Below are 27,655 nucleotides of genomic sequence, written 5' to 3' on the forward strand. Positions count from 1 at the left end.
ATTTCTTGAGGTGCTAAAATGGCAGGGCAGTACAAAACCCCTACAAATGACCCCATTTTGGAAAGTAGACACCCCAAGCTATTTGCTGAGCTGTTTGCATGGTGAGTATTTTGCAGCTCTCATTTGTTTTTGAAAATGAAGAAAGACAAGAAAAAAACATTTTTTTTTTTTCTTTTTTCAATTTTCAAAACTTTGTGACAAAAATGGAGGTCTGCAAGATACTCACTATACCTCTCAGCAAATAGGTTGGGGTGTCTACTTTCCAAAATAGGATCATTTGGGGGGGGTTGTGCTACCTGGGCATTCCATGGCCTCCGAAACTGTGATAGGCAGTGAAGAGTGAAATCAAACATTTACGCCCTTAGAAAGCCTGAAGGCGATGCTTGGTTTTCGGGGTCCCGTACGTGGCTAGGCTCCCAAAAAGTCTCACACATGTGGTATCCCCATACTCAGGAAAAGCAACAGAATGTATTTTGGGGTGTCATTTCACATATTCCCATGGCATGTTTGAGCAATATATCATTTAGTGACAACTTTGTGCAAAAAAAAAAAAAAATTTGTATTTTTCCCGCAACTTGTGTCACAATATAAAATATTCCATGGACTCGACAAAGCCCTTTCTGACACTTTTTGTTTACATGAAAAAATAATTTTTTTTGCAAGAAAATTACTTTGAACCCCCAAACATTATATATTTTTTTAAAGCAAATGCCCTACAGAATGGTGGGTGTTTCATATTTTTTTTTTCACACAGTATTTGCGCAGCGATTTTTCAAACGCATTTTTTTGGGAAAAAACACACTTTTTAAAAATTGAATGCACTAAAACACGCTCAAATGTTTGATGAAATAAAAAAGATGATCTTAGGCCGAGTACATGGATATCAAACATGACATGCTTTAAAATTGCGCACAGACGTGCAGTGGTGACAAACTAAATACATTTTTAAAAGCCTTTAAAAGCCTTTACAGGTTACAACTTTAGATTTACAGAGGAGGTCTACTGCTAAAATTACTGCCCTCGATCTGACCTTCGCAGTGATACCTCACGTGCATGGTGCAATTGCTGTTTACATTTGACGCCAGACCGACGCTTGCGCTCGCCTTTGCGCGATAGCAGGGGAGACAGGGGTGCTTTTTTTTTTTTTTTTTTATTATTTTTTTGCTTTTTTATCTTATTTTTAAACTGTTCCTTTCATTTTTTTTTTTTTAATCATTTTTATTGTTATCTCAGGGAATGTAAATATTCCCTATGATAGCAATAGGTAGTGACAGGTACTCTCTTTTGAAAAAATTGGGATCTCTTAGACCCTAGATCTCTCCTCTGCCCTCAAAGCATCTGACCACACCAAGATCGGTGTGATAAAATGCCCTCCCAATTTCCCAATGGCGCTGTTTACATCCGGCGAAATCTAAGTCATGAAATGCTCGTAGCTTCCGGTTTCTTAGGCCATAGAGATGTTTGTAGCCACTCTGGTTTCTGATCAGCTCTATGGTCAGCTGGCTGAATCACTGGCTGCATTCTCAGGTTCCCTGTTGGGACAGGAGTGCCAGAGAAAAACATGGAAGACGGTGGGGGGGAGGCATTCCCACCCACTGCTTGTAAAAGCAGTCTAGAGGCTAATTAGCCGCTAGGACTGCTTTTACATGAAAGCCGACTGCTGGCTGAAAAGAATGATACCAAGATGATACCTAAACCTGCAGGCATCATTCTGGTATAACCACTCAAAGTCCAGCAACATACCAGTACGTTGCTGGTCCTTGTTGGGCATATATTGTAAACTTTTTTTTTTTCATGCAGCCTGTGGGCTGAACGAAAAAAAGAGATTGATCGGTGGGTATGCCCACCATTAGAATACCTCCCTTCATCCACCCACTTCTAATGATGGGCATGCATGCACCATTTATATATGCCGAAGCAGGGGGGCATCCTCCCACAAAAGGTAGGAGCAAATCGCTCCTCCGCCCCTGCTGCCCCCACGCTTCGGCATACATCACCTGTAACTTTTATAACTGTAACCGGTTCCAGGTTCGGGTCTCTCAAAATGCGATGGCATCTTGGGAGACCCTGTGAAAGTGTGCCTAGTCTGTGCAATGCTGTACCCTACGCTAATACTCAACTAGTGTATGGTAGCGTTCAAAACATTCACCAATGCAAAGACCAGGATTGTCAGGACAGGAGGGACAATAATAGCGGGTGTCACGCCTATATCCGTGCTTGCTGCAGACACGACATCTTTTTTGGGGGGGTTCGTTGGGTAGGGGTACTCGGGAGGACATAAAGAAAATGCCTCTCATGCAGCCGATTGCATTTGGTTGGGGATGTGAATGGGGGAAGTACGGGCGTTGCAGAAGTGGTGGGTTCCCAATTATTAGGATTGGCGAATGCAGCAGGAAGGGTATTATGGGCACGACGGGCCTGTGTTTGTCTTCTTCTTGGTGGCAGCGGGACACTACTTGTGCTTGCCACCTCACCAGCTTGAACTGCACTTATGGGACTCGCCACGTCACCAAGTGTTATTGCAGTGCTGGTTTGACTACGACCAGGGTGTACTAGGCCGCTGGTGCTTGCCAGTTCACCAAAACGCTACCAAAAAAACTGTTAGCAATTGCAGGGATCAGGCCTGACTCTGCGTATGCTGTAGTTATGCGTTTAGTGTTTTGTAAGTGACAGTGATCGATCGATACTGCACTTGAGTGGGCTGGGCTGGGCGGAGGGGCAAAACGCAGGTGCTAGCAGGTATCTGGGCTGATCCCGCTAACACTGCGTTTTTGGGAACCCTAAACTGCTGGGGACGCTAGTATAGATCTGATCGGATCAGATATTGATCCGTTCAGATACTATACCACTAAGGGAGGTGTACGGTGCGTGCGTGGGTGTTAGCGGTACTGGCGCTAATCTGACGCTGCCTGGGGCTGGTGCTTGCCAGTTCACCAAAACGCTACCAAAAAAACTATTAGCGATCGCAGGGATCAGGCCTGACTCTGTGAACGCTGCAGTTATGCGTTTAGTGTTTTGTAAGTGACAGTGATCGATCGATACTGCACTTGGGTGGGCTGAGCTGGGCCGGGCGGAGGGGCAAAACGCAGGTGCTAGCAGGTATCTGGGCTGATCCCGCTAATACTGCGTTTTTGGGAACCCTAAACTGCTGGGGACGCTAGTATAGATCTGATCGGATCAGATATTGATCCCTTCAGATACTATACCACTAAGGGAGGCGTATGCTGCGTGCGTGGGTGTTAGCGGTACTGGCACTAACCTGACGCTGCCTGGGGCGATGCATATCACCGCCGGGCGATCAGGGGGCTAAACCTTTATTAGGTAATAAACGGCGGGTGCCCTGACACTATAAAAAATAAACGAACTAACCAGCGTCACCCTTAACAGTTATACGGTGATGACTGGTGAAAGGGTTAACTAGGGGGCAATCAAGGGGTTAAAACATTTATTAGGTAGTATATGGGGGTCCCTGACGCTATAAAACGCTGACGGCGAACCTAAATATTTACCTCCCTAACTAGCGTCACCAGTGACACTAATACAGCGATCAGAAAAATGATCGCTTAGTGACACTGGCGATGGGGGGTGATCAAGGGGTTAAAACTTTATTAGGGGGGGGGTACCCTAGATCTAAAGGGGGCTAATACTAACTGCCCTACCACACTAACTGTCACAAACTGACACCAATGCAGTAATCAGAAAGAAAAAAAAAAAAACTGCTTGGTGTCAGTGTGACGGTGGGGGGGGGGGGATGATTTGGGGGGTGATCAGGGGGACATCGGGGGGTGATGGGGGGGTATGTATGCCTGGCGTGTTCTACTGTAAGTGTATGTGTTTTATACTCACTCGGATGTCTTCTCTCCTCGGCGCTGGAATGGAAAATACAGAGCCGAGGAGCGATGACATCACTTCCTCTGCCTCTGTTTACTATACAGAGGCAGAGGAAGATTCTCATTGGCTGGGAGCGATCACGGGGGGGGGGGGGGGCCACGAATGGATGGCCTACCCCTCACGTCTGATCGCTGCCAGACAGAAGCTGACCGCCTCGGGCACTGGGGGGGGGTCCGATCGGACCCCCTGCACGCGGGAGGCAGATCACGTACAGGTACGTGATTCTGCCTGCCCGTGCCATTCTGCCGACGTATATCGTCGTGAGGCGGTCGGCAAGTGGTTAAGTGCACTGTGTTCGGGCGCTGGACACAGTGCACTATGGGAAGTGTGACGTCAATGCATCATGCTTCATTTGCAGGGTTTTGTGCTGCATTGTGGCGCAATGCTATGCACCGCAAAACTCCCATTCGTTCAACTCCCATGTCATTCTTCACTGTCTATGTTTTGATTGTCACCGCCATAGGACATGGGCGGTGCTTTCCCACTTAGTCACTTTCGGTTGCTCTGTACCAGTGAGAAGCCGGAAGTGACGGATGGATCGCCCAAGCGGGGCCTATTTACGGAAGAATATTCCATTGTGTTGGTAAGCCACTGGACCTCCTGTCAGCCACGAGCCGGGGCGGGGGTGGAGGGTTTTCTGTGAGTGTTCCGCATTACAGATCATCACCACAGATAACCTCCTGTCAGCTGCCAGCCGCGAGCCACCCATGCGGGTGGGTGCTATATACTATTGGTGGTATATATATTATCTGTGGTGATGATTCATATACTAACAGTGGTGCTGATCTGCATACCGTATCTGTGATGCTGAGCTGTATACTCTGTCCTGTGATTCTGGGTTCTGGGGCTCTATACTCTGTCCTGTGATGCTGATCTGTATACGAGTCCTGACTGACACTATGGGTGGAAGCAAGTGGAATACAGGGGACGGAGTGGGTGGCTTCTATAAGGGGTGGGGCTTATGAGAAGTGGGAGGGATCAAAAAGGAAGGACGGGGCCTGTCGCCCCCCCATCCTAAAACTTCACCAGCCGCCACTGGTACAGGGCAATAAGGGCAGATGTATCCATTGACTGAAAAGCAGTTGGCGTACCAGTTTCTGCATCTGCCATTCAGTATGCATGTTGGCAGCAGAGACGCCTCTTGCACCTTCATTGACACAAAAGAAAAAAGGGAGCGAGTTTATGAGAAGGTGGCAGGGCTTCATTGTAGATAAATAAAATGTCGTCTTTGATGTGCCAGTAAAGAACCTTCTAACTTACAATGACACACATGTTTGATGCATGATGGGGCTACCTTTAGTAAAAACGAGAGCCGTAAGACACCTCATGCATCCCTGGTGGTCAGAAGGATGCTGAAATTGTTGGGTCATGTACAGGGCTGCTGTTAGAAATCATGGAACCCTAGACAGCCTGCCTGACAGCACCCACCTGACAGCATCCACTTCTGCCGCAGTGTCAAAAAAAAATATTTTCACTAAAAAATACACTAAAATCATTATTAGCAGACACACACAAAACATAACTTACACAATTCCTGCTAAATCTAAAAGATAAAACCGTATTGAGTTAATAAATAAAGCTATATGTGTAAATGAGGTCTTAGGGGGTCATTCACATGGGTGCTGTGGCCTGTACAGTGGGAATCTCATTTGTTTTTGTGGATGGAGATGTGTAGGCAGGCTATGTTACCCTGCAGCAGCTGTATGAACACATTTGCAGGTCCTAATTTGACAGGTCTGTGGATGTAGTAGGTGTATGACCCCAAACACATTGTGCATTTGCGGCCACTCATCCACAACTGTCAAATTAGGACCTGCAGCTGTGTTTATACAGCCCTATGTCCCCATAGAGTGGCCCTCCAGCTGTTGTGGAACTACAAGTCCCATGATGCCATGCTTTTGGAAGTCATGCTTGTAACTGTCAGCCTTGCAATACATCATGGGCCACCAGTTTGACACCTGTGCCATAGAGTAAAAGGCAGCTCCAGACACACAAACAGCTCATTCACACTGTATGGGCCAGAGAACCCACGTGAATAAGTTCCTACATTTTTTAAACTTATTTCTCTGTCACTTTTGAGACAGAGAAAGGAGCTGAGGATGTAAATTCCTCAATCCCCTTCTCTGCAGCCTCAGCCGCACTGGGCAGTGAATGAACAGAGATCGCTCTGTACAGAGGCTTCTGTTCATTCACAAACTGAAGCACAGTAAACAGATTTGTATGCTTCAATTATGAATGAACACAGTGAGTTATCTGTACTGATCACTTATTGTATTCATTCAGGAAAAGAAGGGGCCGATAAATATGACATATTTATTGTCCCCTTTCCCCACTCTCCATCCTGAAACATTCTGCAGCTGGTGGGAGAGTAGAAGAACTAAGCCAGCAGCAGGGGGAATAGGATGGTGCACAGGGAGGGTAATCAGTGCAGTGTGTGTGTGTGTGTGTGTGTGTGTGGGAGGGGACAATTACAGGAACTGATCCCCTTGTGTGGCTTTCTCTGCATCAGCTGAAAGTCGACTGGAGGGAGAGGAGGAGAAGCCAGTTTTCAGTTACTGCAGAGAGAGCCACACAAAGGGATCTGTTCCTGTAATTACTCCCCTTCCCCATACCCCAGTCACCCTCCCTGCCCACATATGATTCTACTGCTGGCCTGGGCCCCATACAGGAGGACCAGTGGTACCGTCTTATTGGCAGCCCTGGTCATATATCTCAGTTCTCGTATACATCCTGCCCAGTGACTTTTAAGAATAGAGATTCCATTAGAGAACCTTGGTCATTAAAAGAAAAGTGAGAGATTAAAAAAAACAAAAAACAATTATACTCCCCTAAGTAGATGCAGCATGGATCCGATGCTGCATCTGTCCCCGCCACCTCTACATCGAGACTGAGTAATCAAAGACCACTGATGGCTCAGTTCTCAAGTCCACTCTGATCACACTCTGCTCTGCCCCTTCAGTACTCATTGGAGTGCTGGACTGTTCAAGGGGCAGAAGTTGCTGGCTCAGGATCTCAGCAAGGTGCAGGCATATGGGCGGATATCGACCATATTGCGGGGATCCCTGCAAAGCCTGGCCCAGCTCTGTGACATCAGCCGACAGCGTGCTTTAGCTGCTTTGAGCTTTGACCATACTTCTCCTTTCATTTGGAGTATGCCATTGTTTTTATAGCTATAACAGCCTTCACTCTTCCGGAAAGGTCCTCTACTTAGTAGGGGTGTTGAACATAATCGTAGCATCGATTCATCACGATTCGGGTGTCCACGATGCGACATCGATGCTACGACCAGCATAATCGATCGGGGGGGTGACATCATCCCGACTTGCCCTGTCCCTCCTGGTACAGCACTCCCATTGTACTCTACTTACAAGTTTTAAATTGTGTCTTATTGAATCCCCTATTGTAGTACATTAAGTGCCCCACTGTACATGCTTTTAAAAAAAATGTAGCTACATACTGCATTTCAGACTATTCCTCGGCACTCATGTGACTACCTGGCCCGCCGCTCTTCTCCTGATCTGACAGCTACAGCGGATGGGGCTGAGGATCCCCCGCTGATGTCAGGAGAGAGGAGAGCAGCAAGCGGCGAGCTGGGCAGTCTGAGTCACATGTGAGCCGAGGAACAGTCTAAAATGCAGTATGTAGCTACATATTTTTTAAAAGGCATGTACAGTGGGGCACTTAATGTACTATAAGAGGAGATTCAATAAGACACAGTTTAACACATGTAAGAGTACATATGAGTGTCCTCTGCTTACAACTCATACTGGCCCCAAGCTGAGAGTTCAGCTCCGTCTTCCCCATTCACACATTCCACTCCTAGTGTGCTGGAATGTGCAAACAGGGAAGAACTGAACTCTTAGCACAGAGCCAGTACAGTGAACTTCACAGATCTGTTTGTCAGCTGCAGATTTCATCACTCCCGTCCTCCCAGGAGCAGTGTGTTTTTCTTCTATGTGAATGTCTGTACCCTGAGTGCCAGTGTCACTGATCCCACCCTTCCCCTACCATCACCCCTCTGCCTGATCCCACCACCCCCTTGCCAGATCCCACCACCCCTCTGCCTCTGATCCCACTATCCGTCTCCCTGATCCCACCATCTGTCTGCCTGATCCCTCTGCCTCTGATCCCACCATTCGTCTGCCTGATCCCTCTTTCTCTAATCCCACCATCTGTCTGCCTGATCCCACCACCCCACTGCCTGATCCCTCTGCCTCTGATCCCACCATCTGTCTGATCTCACCACCCCTCTGCCTCTGATCCCACCATCTGTCTGCCTGATCCCACCACCCCTCTGCCTGATCCCTCTGCCACTGATCCCACCATCCCTCTGCCACTGATCCCACCATCCCTCTGCCACTGATCCCACCATCCCTCCTCCTCTGATCCCACCATCCCTCTGCCTGATCCCACCATCCCTTTGCTTCTAAACCCACCACCCCTCTGCCTGATCCTATCTATTCCTCTGCCTCTGATCCCACCATCCGTCTGCCTGATCCCACTACCCCACTGCCTGATCCCCCTGCCTCTGATCCCACCATCTGTCTGATCTCACCACCCCTCTGCCTCTGATCCCACCATCTGTCTGCCTGATCCCACCACCCCTCTGCCTGATCCCTCTGCCACTGGTCCCACCATCCCTCTGCCACTGGTCCCACCATCCCTCTGCCACTGATCCCACCATCCCTCTGCCACTGATCCCACCATCCCTCTGCCACTGATCCCACCATCCCTCTGCCACTGATCCCACCATCCCTCTGCCTCTGATCCTACCAACCCTCTGCCACTGATTTTACCATCCCTCTGCCTCTGATCCCATCATCCCTCTGATCCCACCATCCCTCTGCCACCGATCCCACCATCCCTCTGCCACCGATCCCACCATCCCTCTGATCCCACCATCTCTCTGCCTCTGATCCCACCATCCTTCTGCCTCTGATCCCACCATCCCTCTGCCTCTGATCCCACCATCCCTCTGCCTCTGATCCCACCATCCCTCTGCCTCTGATCCCACTATCCCTCTGCCACTGATCCCACCATCCCTCTGATCCCACCATCCCTCTGCCTCTGATTCCACCATCTCTCTGCCTCTGACCCCACCATCCCTCTGTCACTGGAGAAAAATTTAGTTTTTCTGACTGCTTGAATTTTTGGATAAAAAGTTTTTAACCATGCGCAGTATTCGTGATGCATCACGGAATCAAATCGCGGACAGAATAATCATGATCGAATCGAATTGTGAGACCAGTGAAGATGTGCCCAATTGTGAAATTAGGTACTGATGTTGGGAGAAAAGACTAGGCTCACATTCAGTGTTCCAATTCATCCCAAAGGTGTTCAGGATTGAGGTCACAACACTGTACAAGACACTCAAATTCCTGCACGGCTAACTGGTCAAGCCATGTCTTTATGGAGCTGGCTTTGTACAGAGGGACACAGTCATGCTGGAACAATAAAAGGCCTTTCCCAAACTGTTACCACAGGGTTGGAAGCCCCCAATTGTATAAAATGTCTTTATATGCTGTAACAACAGTAACCTGCACTATCTCGCAGGGAATAAGCACTTTCTTGAAATTGACTTCCGGGCTACCCGCAGCTGCTACTCCCCTCTCACTATGCTACTGCTGCTTGTATAAGAATCATAATATCTCAGAGCCACTTCTTAGGAAGCATTCTAGGTTAGTGTTTACTTTGAAGTGGCTTTCACCTCCTATCTTTTGCCAAATATTGTGACAGGATCTCTTTAAAGCTGGTCATAGATGGATTGAGGTGGTTTCAAGGTGGAGGAAGGAATCCTTCCCGCTGCGCTACTGTCTTCTGACAGCGAAACTTGTCCGCTGTTACACTGATCAGTGCTGCAGCCAAAATTCCCGGTCGAGAAAGAAACTGATCATTAGAGTGATTACTCTGTCTAGCAGGAGCAGCCATAGATAGATCGAAATTTGGCCGGTTCAGCAGGGACCAGCCAAATTTCGATCTATCTATGGCCACCTTTAGTCTCCCTATATGCAGTTCTGTTTTGGACCAGTCCTTCATAGTGCTTCTTGCCTTCACAAATGTTCGTTATCCACCCAGTTCTCTAACTTATTGGAAAATACATTTGAAGGCATGGCCCCAACCTTTCCTTTTTATGTAGCTAAAATAAGGGAGTTGTCATAGCTCTGTATCTAGAGAGAGAGATAGTCCAGTAGATACAGGAGTGTACCAGAGACTTCATGGAGACACAGGTGTCATGGGCATTCCAGAGTGACAGAGTGACACAGGATGCTCCAATAACTCGGGATGCTCATGTGGAATAGGATGCTTTGGGGTCTCTGCGGGACAAAGGATGCTCTAGGGTCACTGGGTGAAACACAGTGAAATTAGCTCCAGGAGATGCTGAAGATACAGGGGTCACTGAAGACACAAGAATCAACAGTGTTGCAGGATTCACAGGAGAGCCCAGAGGTTGCTGGAGTCACCAGAGCACACAGGGGTTTTAGGAGTCACTGGAGAAGCATGGGTCACTGGAGACACAGGAGTCACTGGAGAAGCATGGGTCACTGGAGACACAGGAGTCACTGGAGAAGTATGGGTCACACAGGGGTCACAGATGTCGTTGGAGACACAGGAGACACAGGGGTCATTGGAGACATAGGGGTGATTGGAGACATAGGGGTCATTGGGGACACAGGAGTCACAGGGGAGTCATCAGTGTCGCTGGAGGCACAGGAGAGCACAGGAGTCTCAGGACATTTTTAATGGTGCCATTCACACTGAACATTTACCTGCATTTAGGTGTGTTCAGTTTAGCTGCATTTATAAAAAATAGAATTCTGTGCATTAAAGATCCAACTAGAAGAAGTGCTAGTGTTAATGAGGCCTAATTATCAGCGGAAGGGGGAGGGTGGGATATCCAGAGAACCTGTCACTTTGTCCTGAATAGGAAAAGTGACAGATTCACTTTAAGCCAACAGTCCAACTTGTATTCAGTAAGAACTTATGGCAGCCAGTGATGTGATATTTGCCCCGGGGGCCTTCCTAATCTCTTAAATTAGCCCCTGGGATCCCTAACTGTGGAATTAAGTCTTAAACCTCATGTAGCCGTGCTTTTCTCCATGGCAAGCCTCTGTGAGTGTGAACTCTCTCACTTATCTTAATGGATTTTATGAATCTTCTAACCAGTCAGCCTTCTCTAATCTCATTGCAGTTTAATGATAAGTGCTGAACAGCTCACGATAAAATATGCATGATTTCAGCTAAAATAACCAAAACGTGATTTCATACACACAGGTTCTGGATATTACATTTATTTTTTTGACAAGTCTCACTTACATGACCTGTGGCTTTTTGCATTTTTTTTCCTTGGACTACTGGACCCAGCACTCCTCGATGGCTAGATGCTAAAACATTGCTGTTCCATATTTTGTGTTGTGTTCCATATAATGAATTGTAGACTCTCTCTGTACTGATTTTCTGTGCATCTAACACTACAGATAATTCCTCTCTTATATGTAGGAAGCAGAGCCTGCATATGTATTGAGCAAATATACATTATTATTACAAACTACAGAGGGAGACAAAATTCTTAAAACAGTTATACACTTTCTATTAAAGTGGGCCTTCTGTGGCAAAATTAAGATTGACATTTTTGTCAGCCCCCTGCTCCCCTACACAAATGGTAAATAAATACCTGTAGGCATTTATGTGGCAGCATGGAGGTGGTCCTTATTTTGTGCTACCCTATGTATGCAAACCCCCAGCATTGTGACAGCACTGTCCCTGACAATCACAAAGAAATGATCAGGAGCCAGTAGGATGAGCTCCCACTCACATAATCACTTTGACAGCCAATCACAGTGATCACCTTGTCAGGAAACACCTCTGGCATTAAAATCCTCCTATTGGGCTGGCAAGAGCCCAGTGGGTGTAAAAAGCTATCTATAGACAAACTATCCCCCCTCCAAAAAAAAATCCTTACCTTGGTCCCAGCTTCCCACTCTTCCTGCACTGAATGGGATGGAGTGCATTCTCGCAGGATTTCACAATTTCCTCCGCTGTTATATAGTGAGGAGGTGTATTAGTAGAGTGAGTGCCAACTCAAACAATATTTGATTGCTAAAAAAATTTAGATTTTGCGGTTACCGTGTCAGTGTACAGTACGTGCCCTGGAAGGTCACCAATGAAGCTGCAAGGACAATTAAAATAATTAGGATGGGTAAATATAGACCATGTCCCTTTCGCTGTGCCCTACTTGGTGTAGAAATAAAATAGATAACAGGATCTGTAAGCCTTTTAGGGACTCTTGCTAAAAAAGACTCCACATCATGTACATCAAGCATCAGCATATAAACCGGCGAAAAAGCAAAGTGTCTGTTTTACCCTAGACAACCAATCAGGTGATGGCATACAATTTTTAGTTCCTGTGCAGAAATGACAGATGGAGTCTGTCTTGGTGCCATGGGTATCCTATCCAAGGAACGTTACTGAAGCTTCATCAGAGGTCTTGTTTCCACTGACGGGAAAATATGATAGATTTTACATGCTTTATTCCAACCCTAAAATAAGCTAGCACAACTAAAATTAACTTTCATGACAGTATACATGGAAGTGGCAGGCTGCGCCCTGCCAAAATCAAAAAAGCGGAAGTACGGTATTAAATGGATGGCAACCCAGAAACCATATAACATTGCTTCCCTTGAGAATGCACCAAGTCCCTCCAAATAGTTTTGCTGCATTTTCAGCTAAAGGTCCCATCCTGAGGATTGTGATTTGCATTAAAAACTGCATCTTGTTAGGCAAACAAAACCCACAATACTGCTTAATAAAAGCATGTAAATGAGAAATGTGTTCTCAAAGCATTTGCGGTGAATTTTTGATGCATGTGTAAACCTATTTATAACTTCAAGTCAATTTTATGAATTACAACTCCCGGTTCATTAGTGTAATCAGTAAGCTTTAGATATGGATATACAGTGTGTGTGTGTGTGTGTGTGTGTATGTGTGTGTGTGTGTGTGTATATATATATATATATATATATATATATATATATATATACACACAGTATCTCACAAAAGTGAGTACACCCTTCACATTTTTGTAAATTTTTTATTATATCTTTTCATGTGACAACACTGAAGAAATGACACTTTGCTACAATGTAAAGTAGTAAGTGTACAGCTTGTATAACAGTGTAAATGTTTCTGTCCCTTCAAAATAACTCAACACACAGCCATTAATGTCTAAACCACTGGCAACAATAGTGACTACACCCCTAAGTTAAAATGTCCAAATTGGGCCCAATTAGGCATTTTCCCTCCCGGGTGTCATGTAACTTGTTAGTGTTACAAGGTCTCCAGTGTGAATGAGGAGCAGGTGTGTGTTTTGTTTTTTTTTCAATAGATTTTATTAAAAGAAAATGCAATACAAGGTATCACAATGGTGGGCATACAATTTTCTCAACACAGTTTGTATAAGCCAGTAGTCTAGGCACTTACATACATGGGTGAAGACATATAACAAGGGTAAGATATAACAGGAAACTCAGATATAACTACCATGTCGAGATATCTGGATGGAACAACATGGAGGGTCCCTAGGGAGCTACTGGTTGTAACAAAAAAAGTGGGTGGGGGATGAGGGGGGAGAAAACACCAATATGTTGTACAAAGAAGAGAGAAAGATGAAAAAAAGGGAAGCCTCTAGGGCTAGGGTACAGACATGGGCTGTGTGTCTTCATGCGAAGTGTTGATGGTTGAAGTAGACGGAGGTGGAAGAGGGTGGTTATGATGGATGACATTTAGAGCATCTGGTCACACAGGTGTGGGGTTAAAGTCGGAAGTGTCCTCTTCCTTAGGAGTGGTAGTGAGAGTCTCATAGTAGGAGAAGGAGAAATTTTTAAAAGTCTGTAGTTCCTCTTGTGACAGGGTCGTTTGCATGAAAGCCCACCATCTGGAGTAGAAACGTGCGTTGGAGATTTCTTGTTTGAAATCGGTGTTGAGTTTGTCCTTGTGAAGCAAGTTTAGAAGCTCCCGTTCAGGGGCGGACTGATAACTCGTGGGGCCCCCGGGCAATAGGAGATTATGGGGCCCCCAGGCAATCAGAGATTATGGGGCCACATAGTATACATACACACATTATACAATCACACAGTATACACATACATGTACACACAGTATACACAGACAGATGTAAAAAAAACACAGATTTATACATACTGTCCCTGGTTTTACTGAGGCTGGCAACCCTGATGGGGCCCCCTAGTGGCCCTGGGTCCTCGGGGTTGGGCTTGGCCCCTTAGTTCCAGTGAAGGGAACTCTTAAGGCATCAGCATACCAAGACATTTTGGACAATTTCATGCTCCCAACTATGTGGGAACAGTTTGGGGATGGCCCCTTCCTGTTCCAACATGACTGCACACCAGTGCACAAAGCAAGGTCCATAAACATGGATGAGTGAGTTTGGGGTGGAGGAACTTGACTAACCTCAACCCAATAGAACACCTTTGGGATGATATAGAGCGGAGACTGCGAGCCAGGCCTTCTTGTCCATATCAATGCCTGACCTTACAAATGCGCTTCTGGAAGAATTGTCAAACATTCCCATAGACACACTCCTAAACCTTGTGGACAGCCTTCCCAGAAGAGTTGAAGCTGTTATAGCTGCAAAGGGTGGGCCAACTCAATATTGAGCCCTACGGACTAAGACTGGGATGCCTTCAAAGTTCACGTGCGTGTAAAGGCAGGCGTATATATATATATATATATATATATATATATATATATATATATAAAAATAAAGATTGTTGTGTAGTTTTGTAGTTTAGCATTTTTAACACCCAGATCATTTTTAACACCCCACCCCTGCTCTATATGGGGAAAAAAAAGGATAGCAGATGGAGAAAATTGTAGTTGCTGTAATATGAGTTGTCTATGAGAAGAATTCCCCTTATATTTTTACAATTTTTATATAAATATGTATATACTGTATATAGCACGTTACACAGGGAGGAAAGGTGGTCAGTGAAACGCTCCCTTGCTTTGGTGACCAGTGGAGAAGAGCCTCCTTAAGCCTAGTACACATGATGAGAAAATCAGATGACAAATACTGCTTTTGAAGCGATCGTATGATAATCTGATTGTTAGTACACAGCTTATGGAAGACGATCAGGACAATTCATCAGAAATTATCCAAATGGACAAACACGAACATTTTTCTTGTACGATACTAGATCGTATGATTTTCGTGTAAGCAGTACAGGTAGTGGTCAGTATGGGAAGCGCCTCCTTTAGTTGGTGGTCAGTAATTTACTCAATTATTTCTCTGATTGATCTTTCCCGATAGAAAAAATTGATCTATAGTCAACAACCCATTCGATCGATAGGCCACAGGGAAGTGAATTTCAGTTGCTAGTTAAGATATGATCACAACGTTTGATTGCAAATTATCAATTGTATTTCTGTTACCTCCATGTAAACTTCTAATCAGATTGTTTGAAATACGATTGTATTCATGAACAAAGTATCACAATGCTTCCAATTGATGTGAAATAATATTCTGCGTCGGCCGATTAACTTGGTTTAATTGAATCTGATCGATATTGAGTCTAGGGAGGATATGGCTATTTGATTGTTTGAGTATTTAGTGGTTTTGATCAAACTGCACATTGATCGGATACAAAAATCGAAGTGTGTATGGCCACCATTAGATAAACTAGACAGTTGTCAACATTTTCTAGGTAATGCCCACATATGTTGCTGACCCTTCATGAATAAAAGAACTGAAAGGGCTGTGGACAGTCAGCCTGGGGAGGAAAGAACTAGATGATGCTGGAAGTTTTTCAATCAATCAATACCAGGAGTATGCTGTCCAGTTCTGGGCACCAGTCTTCAGGAAGGATGTACTGGAAATGGAGCGAGTACAAAGAAGGGCAACTAAGCTAATAAAGGGTCTGGAGGATGTTAGTTATGAAGAAAGGTTGCGAGCACTGATCTTATTCTCTCTGGAGAAGAGACGCTTGAGAGAGGATATGATTTCAATATACAAATACCATACTGGTGGTGACCCCACAATAGGGATAAAACTTTTCCGCGGAAGGGAGTTTAACAAGACATGTGGCCACTCATTAAAATTAGAAGAAAAGAGGTTTAACCTTAAACTACGTAGAGGGTTCTTTACTGTAAGAGCGTCAAGGATGTGGAATTCCCTTCCACCGGTGGTGGTCTCAGCGTGGAGCATCGATAGTTTCAAAAGACTATTAGATAAGCACCTGAACGACCCCAACATACAGGGATATACAATGTAATACTGACATATAATCACACACATAGGTTGGACTTGATGGACTTGTGTGTCTTTATTCAACCTCACCTACTATGTAACTATGTAATGAGGAAGGCTTTATCTGACCTACTGCAGCTTCTAATGCATACTGTGAACTTCTCAGAAATCAGAGTAATTGACTTCAGTACAGGAGAAAGGCCTTTTAAAGCTTTAACTAAACCTGAACTGAGACAAACATAAGATTTTCTCCTCTACAAGTGTATAAATGTTCAATATATGTTATGTGATTGCCCATTAGGAGGACGAGGGGCCGGGCCGGGACCAGGCTGCCACTGTGATCCAAGCCGCCATCCGGGGACATCTAGTCCGACAGGAAGTGAGGAAACTCCAAGAAGTAGAGACAGGAGACAAGTGAGTGCATTATCCTGACGTGGGAATGACAATCGACTGTGAAGAGCGGAATGAGAACAATCGTTCTGAGATTCTTACTGCCAGCAGTATTCCAATAAACGGCTTTTTTTTCCTTTGGCTTTCCCTTTTCCTGTGTGACAGTAAAGCAATGCAGGCAGTTGTCTGGATGTGTCACTGGTATGAGTGGAAGGGAAGATGGCGGCTGAGTGGTTAGCATTGTCCCCTGGAAGCCCTGGAACTCTGGGTTCTGTTGTCTCCAGCTACGGGAAGTTTGTATGTTTTTCCTTTGTGTGCTCTGGTTTCTGCCTACAAACCTAAAATCATGCAAAACAACAGGCATTCATAAGAACAATAGTTTAATGAGCAGTCAAATAGACAAAAGTCTGTACAGGACTGAAGCTTTTCCCTCACTTTAAAGTCTACTAATGAGGTAGGGTGTTCACAACGGTGACCTGAGCCGCAGTACTGAGTAACGGCCAGTAGATGGCAAAGATTAAAGCCTGTGTTTCATCAGATTTGGAGACCCGTCAGAATTGGTAACGAAAGTGAGGTTTTGTTGTAGCCATCTTGCTACACCCAACACTTCTCCATAGTAAGGATACACTTAGAAGGGGAAAGCGGACATCTTGTTACACCCACCGGAGTTTTGCATTTAACACTTATTTTTAACAGTATACTGAGTTTATATAGTGAAATACAGCACTTAGAACTCCGTCTGACTGTTTAGATGTTGAATTTTAAAAACAGCGAACTTCTGTCAGATTAGCAAACCTATGCGATCAGCAGGCTTGCCGCTGCTTTTGAAATTCAACATCTAACCAGTCAGATGTTCTAAGTGCAGTATTTCACTATATGACCTTAGTTTATTGTTAAAAATAAGTGTAAAATGCAAAACTCCAGTGGGTGTAACAAGATGGCCGCTTTCCCCCTTCTCAGTGTATCCTTACTATGGAGGAGTGCGGGGTGTAGCAAGATGGCGGCGACGGAACGTCACTTCCATTACCAATTCTGATGGGTCGCCTAATCTGACGAAACACCTGTCTGATCTTTATGGGTACTACCATTAAAGCGGACCTTCAGTCATTTTTTCAAATTTCCATCTATTAAAACTTCTGCCCTTGTTGTTTTTAACTTTGGATAGTAAAACATTTTTTTTTTCTGCCAGTAAATAATTTATACAGCCCACTTCCTGGTGTGTGTGTGTGTGTCTTTGTGTGTCTGTGTAAATCCAGGAAGTGAACAGGCAGCAGCTGCCCACAGTTAAAATGGTTGCAGCAAGACTCAGTGGTGGGAGATCTAAGTAGCATATTTGGCAAGTATAGAATCACAGTAAATATAAAATAATATGTAAAGTGGGAATGGCAAAGATGTTTTTATTACAAATTATGTGAGCAGACTGTAGTTCCTCTTTAACCTTGTAAAAAAAAATTACCTGTATTATTCCTTCATAGTTATACCAATACTGGTTTTTAAATTATTTATGGTTCCCAGAGAATATAATGACATGCTTCTCATTACCTGGAGGAGCACTTATGCCCCGTACACACGGTCGGACTTTGTTCGGACATTCCGACAACAAAATCCTAGGATTTTTTCCGACGGATGTTGGCCCAAACTTGTCTTGCATACACCCGGTCACACAAAGTTGTCGGAAAATCCAATCGTTCTAAACGCAGTGACGTAAAACACGTACGTCGGGACTATAAACGGGGCAGTGGCCAATAGCTATCATCTCTTAATTTTTTTCTGAGCATGCGTGACACTTTGTCCGTCGGATTTGTGTACACACGATCGGAATTTCCGACAACGGATTTTGTTGTCGGAAAATTTTATATCTGCTCTCAAACTTTGTGTGTCGGAAAATCCGATGAAAAATGTGTGATGGAGTCTACACACGATCGGAATTTCCGACAACAAGGTCCTATCACACATTTTCCGTCGGAAAATCCGACCGTGTGTACGGGGCATTAGAGTGGGGGTCAGCAGCAACCAGACAATTCTAATCCACTCATTCATCATGGCCATGTAAGTTCTGTCAGTCCATGTAATGCCGAAAGTTCTGCTAACATCATATCAGAGCAATAATAGGCATAAGCTGGGGGAAGTCCTAGGCTCCTCCTTCGCTCTGGCATGTCATATGTAGAGTGAAGGGGATACCTGGGGGGGGACTTCCCTCACTCTGCTGGGCTCCTCTCTCTGCATCTGAGATCTGGTGAGTGGAGTTTACAAAGGCAGGTGGGTGGAGATTGTAGGAGATTTTAGCTTAGGGGTGAGATATGTGTTCTGGAAGAGGGGTCATTTTGCTTGTTGGGGTAGATGTGTGTTTGTTACTCCTGGCCTCTGCACTGTGTGTTATGTACTACTAACCTCTGAACTCTGTGTTACTTACTACTGATCCTTGCACCCTGTGTTCCTTACTACTGACCTCTGTTTTACTTACTACTGATCCTTGCACCCTGTGTTACTTGCTACTGACCTCTGTGTTACATACTATTGACCCCTGCACTGTGTATTACATGCTACTGACCTTTGGATTTTGTGTTACTTACTACTAACCCCTGTACTGTGTGTTACATACTCCTTACCACTGAACTATGTGTACTTACTATTGACCCCAGTACTTTGCATTACTACTGACATGTTAATTCTGCGTTATTTACTACTGATCATCGAATTCCGCGTTACTTAATACTGACCTCTGCATTACTAACTACTGACCCATGAACTCTGTGCAGAGTTATCATGCCTGGGCATGTGGTCACATGACCATCCTGTGTGTGATCTCAGCCATGGTAAGTGTTTCAGGGTTTGTGCTAGCATTTATGGATTCAAGGAAGCAGAGGATGTCTTATATGGTGAACAGCCAACTTCAAAAATACAGAATTAAATCTTGTTTGATGAAGAGTAAATGCTGAACAAAATCAGAGTCACCTGATCACAAATGTCTGTGCAATAAAAAAAAAATGTTAACTGGACGATTTCTTTAAGGGGCAGATTGCCCCCTTAAAGAAGATATTTTTTTAGCTATAGGTGGCATATGGTGGACTGAGTCAGCCCCTGGCCTCTTATAGGTCTTAAATAGTCAGTGAGATCTCTCTGCCAAAATTCTGTTCCTGCACACTTGAGAGTTTTTGTCAACCTTTCTGTGTTACCCCTCCCTCCCTATGGGGTGTTCCCTCCAACCATTGTGTGTTTCAGCTACCACTGTTACATTTTCAGTAATATAAAATATGCACCAGGTATGGTGGGAGTCCCTCCTAATGGGCACAGCAGGTGTGCAGACTTGGAAACTTAGCACAGGAATGGGGGGAACCCCTCATAAACGGCACAGCAGGTTTGCAGAACCAGGAACTCAGTGCAGGGATGGCAGGAACCCTTCAAAGTGAGCACAACAGGTGTGCTGACCCAGGAACTCAGTGCGGAGATGGTGGAAACCCCTCATAGTGGGCACAGCAGGTGTTTGGAGCTGGGAACTTAATGCAGGGAATCCACATAAAGAGCATAGTGGGCATGCTGACCCAGGAAGCCAATGCAGGAGGGTGGTGGGAACCCATCATAAAGGGCTCAGCAGGTGTGCTGACCAGGAATACATTGCAGGAAAGGGCATAGTGGATGTGCAGATCCACAAACTTAGGGCAGAGATTTAACAAAGCAAGATCTCTGCCTTAAGCTGGCCATACATGGATCAAGATTCGGCCTATTTAGCGGGAACCAGCCAAATTTCGATCCATGTATGGGCTAGCTGGTTGTACATAAGTCAATCTATCAATCAACTTGTGTACAACTAGTCTGTAGGGACTTTCTTGAATGATCAGTGCTTCCGGCTATAGCTGGCAGCACTGATCGTTGTATTCTGCTGGCGGGGAAGGCTCCCTGCAGGCGGAATACAATGGCTCAGCAGGAGTGATTCCCCCATCCACATAGAATGTGTAGATAAGGGAATCAGATATTTTTTTTTTGTTTAAGCCACTGGTTGAACGAATTAAAAAAAAAATGAATCATGTACAGTACCTTAAAAAAGTATTCATACCTCTTAAAATTTTCCACATTTTGTCATGTTACAATCAAAAACATAAATGTATTTTATTGGGATTTTATGTGATAAACCAACACAAAGTGGCACATAATTGTGAAAGTGAAAGGAAAATGATAAATGGTTCTCAAAATGTTTTACCAATAGATATGTGAAAAGTGTGGCGTGCATTTGTATTCAGCCCTCCTGAGTCAATACTTTGTAGAACCACCTGTCACTGCAATTACAGCTTTTTAAAGTCTTTTTGGGGATGTCTCTACCAGCTTTGTACATCTAGAGAGTGACATTTTTGCCCATTCTTCTTTGCAAAATATCTCAAGCTCTGTCAGATTGGATGGAGAATGTCTGTGAACAGCAATTTTCAAGTCTTGCCACAGATTGTCAATTAGATTTAGGTCTGGACTTTGACTGGGCCACTCTAACACATGAATATGCTTTGGTCCAAACCATTCCATTGTAGTTCTGACTGTTTAGGGTCGTTGTCCTGCTGGAAGGTAAACCTCCAGTCTCAAATCTTTTGCAGACTCTAACAGGTTTTCTTCTATGATTGCTCTGTATTTGCCTCCATCCATCTTCCCATCAACTCTGACCAGCTTCCCTGTGCCTGCTGAAGAAAAGCATCCTCACAACATGATGCTGCCATCACCATGTTTCACGGTGGGGATAGTGTGTTCAGGGTGATGTGCAATGTTTTCTGCCACACATAGCATTTTGCTTTTAGGCCGAAAAGTAACATTTTGGTCTCATCTGACCAGAGCACCTTCTTCCACATGTTTTCTGTGACCCCCACATGGCTTCTTGCAAACTGCAAATGGGACTTCTTATGACTTTCTTTTAACAATGGCTTTCTTCTTGCCACACTTCTATAAAGGCTGGATGGTATTGGGGGTATTAGTGGTAGGTTGACTAAAGCACATAAACCCAAGGTAAGTAAAGTAACAAGTCCAAGTTGCAATCTCGGAGCACCCAATAAGAGGATAGTATGCGACCGGTCTAAACTTCGTGGCATGTTCACCAATGCCAGGAGCCTTGCGGACGAGATTGGCTAACTAGAGATACTGTTGTACGAGGAGGATTTGGATTTTGTGGGAATTTTAGAGACCTGGTTCAACAGCTCTCATGATTATCTGGCAACCATTCAAGGGTATACCCCTTATATAGGGATAGAGAGGGTAAAAAAGGGGAGGGGTATGTCTATATATCAAGAATATTGTACAAGTGAATGTGAGAGATGACATCAGTAAGGGAGCTAGGGAGGAGGTGGAATCCTTATGGGTAGAGATTTCCAAAGGGATGAAGCTAAGGGGAAAATAATACTGGGAGTATGCTATAGGCCCCCTAACCTGAGGGAGGAGGGGGAGACGGACCTCCTATCACAATTTGGATTAGCAGCAAGGATGGGAAGTGTTATTATAATGGGGGATTTTAATTATCCAGACATAGACTGGGAGGAGGGAACCACGCATTCATCTAAGGCTCACCAGTTCCTAAATGTCTTGCAGGACAATTTCATGAGTCAGATGATAGACGCACCAACTAGAAATAAAGCGTTACTAGATCTACTGATTAACAACAATACAGACCTGATCACGGATGTGGAAATACAGGACAATTTAGGAAACAACGATCACAGGTCAGTTGGCTTCAGTATTAATCACACAAATAGGAAACATAAAGGAATTACAAAGACACTGAATTTCAAAAGAGCCAACTCCAATGTAAAAATGCATATAAAAGCAAAAGAGAAGGCTTTCAAAAAATCCAAGGTTGAGGGATCATCATCAGCATTCAGACTTTATAAAGAATTCAACAAGAAATGTAAGGGTGCAATTAGGGCAGCTAAGATAGAACACAAAAGACACAAAGCGGAGGAGAGCAAAAAAAAAATCCCAAGAAATTCTTTAAGTATGTAAACAGCAAAAAAGGGAGGACAGACCATATTGGCCCCATAAAGAATGAGGAAGGACATTTGGTTACAAAGGATGGGGAGATAGCGAAGGTATTGAATTTATTCTTCTCCTCAGTCTTCACGAGGGAATCGGGGGGCTTCAGCAAAACTGCAGTGTTTATCCTCATGACACATCACAGGAAACACCCTCATGGCTAACAGAGGACAGAATTAGAATTAGACTTGGGAAATGACATTAATTAATCACCAGGAATGGAAGGCTTGCACCTGAGGGTACTTAGGGAACTCAGTCAAGTACTTGCCAGACCATTGTTCCTAATTTTTACTGACAGTCTACTGCCTGGAATGGTACTAGCGGATTGGAGAAAAGCCAATGTAGCACCAATATTAAAAAAGGGCCCAAAATACATCCCTGGGAATTACAGACCAAGTTAGCCTATCATCAATAGTATGTAAGCTCTTGGAAGGCATGATAAGGGACTATATACAAGATTTTAATAATGAAAATGGTATCATTAGAAGTAATCAGCATGGATTCATGAAGAATCGTTCTTGCCAACCCAACCTATTAACCTTCTACGAGGTGGTGAGTTGCCATCTAGATAAAGGAAGGCCCGTAGATGTGGTGTATCTGGATTTTGCAAAAGCATTTGACACAGTTCCCATAAACATTTACTGTACAAAATAAGGTCCCGAGTACGTGGATTGAAAACTGGCTACAAGAGCGAGTTCAGAGGGTGGTGATAAATGGGGAATACTCGGAATGGGTAGGGGTGGGTAGTGGGGTCCCACAGGGTTCTGTGCTGGGACCAATCCTATTTAATTTGTTCATAAACGACCTAGAGAATGGGATAAACAGTTCAATCTCTGTATTTGCAGACAATACTAAGCTACGCAGGGCAATAACTTCTCTGCAGGATGAGGAAACCTTGCAAGAAGATCTGAGCAAATGAATGGGGTGGGCAACTACATGGCAAATGAGGTTTAATGTAAAAAAATGTAAAATAATGCAGTTGGGTAGCAAAAATAAGACTGCAATCTATACACTGTGGGGGAGAACCTCTGGGGGAATCTAGGATGGAAAAGGACCTTGGGGTCCTAGTAGATGATAGGCTCAGCAATGGCATGCAGTGCCAAGCTGCTGCTAACAAAGCAAACAGAATTTTGGCATGCATTAAAAAAGGGATTAACTCCAGGGATAAAGCGATAATTCTCCCGCTCTACAAGACTCTGGTCAGGCTGCACCTTGAGTATGCTGTCCAGTTCTGGGCACCAGTCCTCAGGAAGGATGTACTGGAAATAGAACGAGTACAAAGAAGGGCAACTAAGCTACTAAAGGGTCTGGAGGATATTAGTTATGAAGAAAGGTTGCGAGCACTGATCTTATTCTCTCTGGAGAAGAGGCGCTTGAGAGGGGACATGATTTCAATTTACAAATATCATACTGGTGACCCCACAATAGGAATAAATCTTTTTTGCGGAAGGGGGTTTAACAAGACATGTGGCCACTCATTAAAATTAGAAGAGGTTTAACCTTAAACTATGTAGAGGGTTCTTTACTGTAAGAGCGACAAGGATGTGGAATTCCCTTCCACAGGCAGGGGTCTCAGCGGGGGAGCATTGATAGTTTCAAAAAACTATTAGATAAGCACCTGAACGTCCACAACATACAGGGATATACAATGTAATACTGACATATAATCACACACATAGGTTTGACTTGATGGACTTGTGTCTTTTTTAACCTCACCTACTATGTAACTATATATATTTGTGGAATGCACGATTAATAGTTGTCCTGTGGACAGGTTCTCCCACCTGAGCTGTGGATCTCTGCAGTTCCTCCAGAGTTAACATGGGCCTCTTGGCTGCTTCTCTGATTATTGCTCTCCTTGCCCGGCCTGTCAGTTTAGGTGGACAGCCATGTCTTGGTAGGTTTGCAGTTGTACCATACTCTTTCCATTTTCGGATGATGGATTGAACAGTGCTCTGTGAGATGTTCAAAGCTTGAGATATTTTTTTATATCCTAACCCTGCTTTACACTTCTCCACAACTTTATCCCTGACCTGTCTGGTGTGTTCCCTGGCCTTCATGATGCTGTTTGTTCACGTGAAGGTTGCATGTTCTCTAACAAACCTCTGACGGCTTCACAGAACAGCTGTATTTATACTAAGATTAAATTACACACAGGTGGACTCTATTTTCTAATTAGGTGGCTTCTGAAGGCAATTGGTTTCACTAGATTTTAGTTTGGCGTTTAAGAGTAAAGGGGGCTGAATATAAATGCACACCACACTTTTCACATGATTATTTGTAAGAAATGTTGAAAACCATTTATCATTTTCCTTTCACTTCACAATTATGTGCCACTTTGTGTTGGTCTATCACATAAAATTCCAATAAAATACATTTACTTTTTTGGTTGTAACATGACAAAATGTGGAAAATGTCAAGGGGTATGAATACTTTTTCAAGGCACTGTATATACAATAATAAATGCAGGCCCTGGAGCCAGTAGATAAAGAAGATTTGTTGGTTTCTTTGGGTTACAACACTGTGTGTGTACAGGTAATTTGCCCAGTGCTAAACCTCATTTATCAAAGTGTCCCAGGAAAGAATCACCCAAGAAAAGTCAGTGTGAATTGTGCAAGAATGAACGTCAATATCTGATTGGTTAATACAAGTAATGCAGACACCAATTGCCTGCCTTTATGGCACAGAGTGCTTCCATAGAAAACAAGTGAGAAACTATTTTTACATCAAGCCCAGTACACACGATTAGAAAATCGCCCGGTTTTCCTCAATGTTTCACAGCAAGTCGAAACTGAGGATGATACTAGTTGTATGAAAATTCTCGTACGACAAAGCCTTTTGTTTTTGTTATTTACTGTTTCTGATCATGCAGTCTTTTGTATCTAATTTTTATCGAAGGAAAACCGTACGAAATCAGTAGACATTAACCGCTTCAATACCGGGCACTTTCACCCCCTTCCTGCCCAGGCCAATTTTCAGCTTTCAGTGCTGTCACACTTTGAATGACAATTGCGCGGTCATACAACACTGTACCCAAATGACATTTTTATAATTTTTTTCACACAAATAGAGCTTTCTTTTGGTGTTATTTAATCACCACTGTTTTTTTTAAATGTTTTGCTAAATAAACAAAGAAAGATTGAATTGTTTTTTTTTTTAAAACGTGGTTTTCTTTGTTTTTGTTTTTACATTTTGCAAATAAATTATCTTTCTTTACAAATTTTGTTCAAAATATATTCTTCTACATTTCCTTGGTGAAAATAACTCAAATCAGTGTTTATTATTTAGTCTGTGGGAAAGTTATAGAGTCCGCAAACTATAATATACAGTATATATCTGAAAATCAATTAGTCCTCATCTGTTGACGGCCTGTCTCATTTCTTGAAGCCCGCAATTGCCAGGACACTACAAATACCCCCAAATTACCGCTTTTTGGAAAGTAGGCAGTCCGATGTATTTAGTAAGAATTGGGTGATTCACCGGACCACACATGTAGATTGCCACCATCCCTTGGTAATACATAGAATAAACCTCAAAAAAATGGGATTTTATGGGCAATTGGAAAAATATATAGAACTTCATATATAGAAAATTGTTATTTATTGTAGAAAATTTACATTAAAACATTTCTTTTTTTACGTAAATGTTCTACAATAAATAACAATTTTCTATGTATGAAGTTCTATATATTTTTTCAATTGCCCATAAAATCCAATTTTTTTTTTTTTTTTTGGTTTATTCTATGTATTTAGTAAGAGGCATGGCCAGTTTTTGGAAGTTGTAATTTTTTGTCACAATATTTAAAAAAAATGAAGAAATTAAAAAAAAAAGTTTTTTTATACTATCACAGGTGCAGTGTTATCAGTAAGGCCCCTTTCACACTTATACGACTTCAAAGTCGCGCGATTTTAATGCGATTTTGAGGCCGCAATTTTACCGCGATTTGGGAGCAGTACTACTTTGTACGACTTTGCCACAACTTTAGCATTAACCATTCTCAGCTTGTGCTTACAAAGTAGTGCTGAAATCGTGTCTATATTATTCATGTACGATTTGCATGCTACTTGAGGGTTTAACATTAAGGTCTATGGAGTACAAATCGTATGGAAGTTGGACCAAAGTAGTGCAGGGACTACTTTGAAGTCGGCACGACTTAAAGTCGTGCCAATATGAATGATAGTCATTAAAAATCATGGAGAATGACTTGTCATACGATTTTGCAGTACAAAATCGTGGGACAAGTCGTATAAGTGTGAAAGGGGCCTAACAGTATTTTTCTTTAAAAAAATTCTACGATTTTTTTTTTAAAACACACTGTGACCAGAGCAATACAGATGTTACCACACTGTACTACTCTGGGGAAGTGATCAGGATTTTTTTTTTACATATGATTTCTTATATCAGGGGTCTCCAAACTTTTTAAACAAAGGGCCGGTTTATTGTCCTTTGGTCTTTAGGAGGGCTGGATTGTGGCCAGCGGGAGTGTACATTTTCCTGGCATCAGTGGGAATAAAGATCATCACATTTGATATTGGGGGGGGGGGAATAGCGCCCCATCATTGAAATCATAGGGAGGAATGGTGCCCCATTATTGGTGTCAGTGGGAGAAATGGTGCCCCATTTTTTTGTTTCAGATAGCAGAATAGTGTCTTGTATCAGTGGGAGGCATAGTGTTCCAAAGGCCAGATAAAGGCAAGCAAAGGGCCACATCCAGTCCCACAGTTTGGAGACCACTGGTCTATACCAATGAATTTCATTGGTATAAGCAATAATTTTTACTGAATGAAACTGATTCATTCAATGTGTTTTGTTGTGATTAGCTGTGATTGACCAAAGCTAATCACATGGTACGGATGGGCTGACTGGCCCTGTCTGTACCAGGATCGCACCGCTGCGCGACTAGCGCCTTCTGAGAGGACGTCATACAGTATGATTCGTTTGCTCTGTTCACGTACAAGAAAAATTTGGGGGTTTGTCCCTTCGGAAATTTTCATTTGGAAAGTCTGAATTGGATGTCAAAAGTTGTGTGCACACTATACGAAAATCAAACAATCGTGCCCGGTATGGAATTTTTCTTCCTATTTTCTCATAGTGTTTACCCCACTTTACATTTCC

At 43.6% G+C, this 27,655-nt stretch overlaps 1 protein-coding gene across 1 annotated transcript in view; it reads left to right on the forward strand.

Annotated features, from left to right (window-relative positions):
• SPA17 (sperm autoantigenic protein 17) overlaps window positions 1-27,655 on the forward strand; it is a 143,674-nt gene that overhangs the window by 41,820 nt on the left and 74,199 nt on the right. The window contains exon 5 of the mRNA XM_073603221.1: window positions 16,452-16,564. Within this exon, the coding sequence (XP_073459322.1) occupies window positions 16,452-16,564 (113 nt within the window). The remainder of the gene's footprint in view (window positions 1-16,451; window positions 16,565-27,655) is intronic.

This window comes from Aquarana catesbeiana, linkage group LG10 (assembly GCF_042186555.1).
Source record: "Aquarana catesbeiana isolate 2022-GZ linkage group LG10, ASM4218655v1, whole genome shotgun sequence".
Lineage (NCBI taxonomy): Eukaryota > Metazoa > Chordata > Amphibia > Anura > Ranidae > Aquarana > Aquarana catesbeiana.